General features: G+C 62.6%; 1 protein-coding gene across 1 annotated transcript in view; it reads right to left on the reverse strand.

The window, feature by feature from the left end:
* Positions 1–583, reverse strand: part of LOC104270360 (signaling lymphocytic activation molecule-like) — a 10179-nt gene that overhangs the window by 2213 nt on the left and 7383 nt on the right. The window contains exon 6 of the mRNA XM_009864692.1: positions 146–427. Coding sequence (XP_009862994.1) covers positions 146–427 — 282 coding nt within the window. The remainder of the gene's footprint in view (positions 1–145; positions 428–583) is intronic.

Genomic DNA, 583 nt, shown 5'->3' on the forward strand with positions numbered 1-583 from the left:
AAGGACTGGGCAACCCTGAGCAGGTGATGCTGCGGCTGCTTCTCTTGCAAAGAAGCAAATCTCCTCTGAGGCTGAAAAAATCCCCCGGGAAGCATAAGCCAAACGGGGAGGTTGGAGAGAGCCCGGTTGGTGACCGGGGACTTACCCCCTTGCTCGTAGCTGCACTGGGAGGAGGTGAAGGCGACGACCCGGCTGCTGACGGGGTTGCTGGCCGTGCAGGCGCAGGCGATGCTCGCGTTCTGCAGCGGGTACGAGAGGTGCAGGAGGCTGCCCTTGCGGGAGCAGAGCCCCGGGGTGCCGGCGTCCCGGCTCTCCCAGCTGTAGGAGACGTTGTCCCCTCGCTCCGCCGTGCAGTTGAGGGTGAGGGTACAGCTGCCGTTGGCCAGCACCCGGCTGAGGATCTCCACGCTGGGATCAGACACTGGCTCTGGAGAGAGGACAAAGGTTTGTGCTGGGAGAAGGAGGCAAATGTTGCTTTGCAGCCCGGCTGAGGGATCCTGCTGACCTCTCCTAAACCTCCAGGAGATGGAGAGGAGCTCGACTGGCCCCAGAGTGGCTGCAAACCTCGTTAGAGAGGAGCATG

The sequence above is a fragment of the Apaloderma vittatum genome, unplaced genomic scaffold, assembly GCF_000703405.1.
Source record: "Apaloderma vittatum isolate BGI_N311 unplaced genomic scaffold, ASM70340v1 scaffold27572, whole genome shotgun sequence".
NCBI classification, from domain to species: Eukaryota; Metazoa; Chordata; class Aves; order Trogoniformes; family Trogonidae; genus Apaloderma; species Apaloderma vittatum.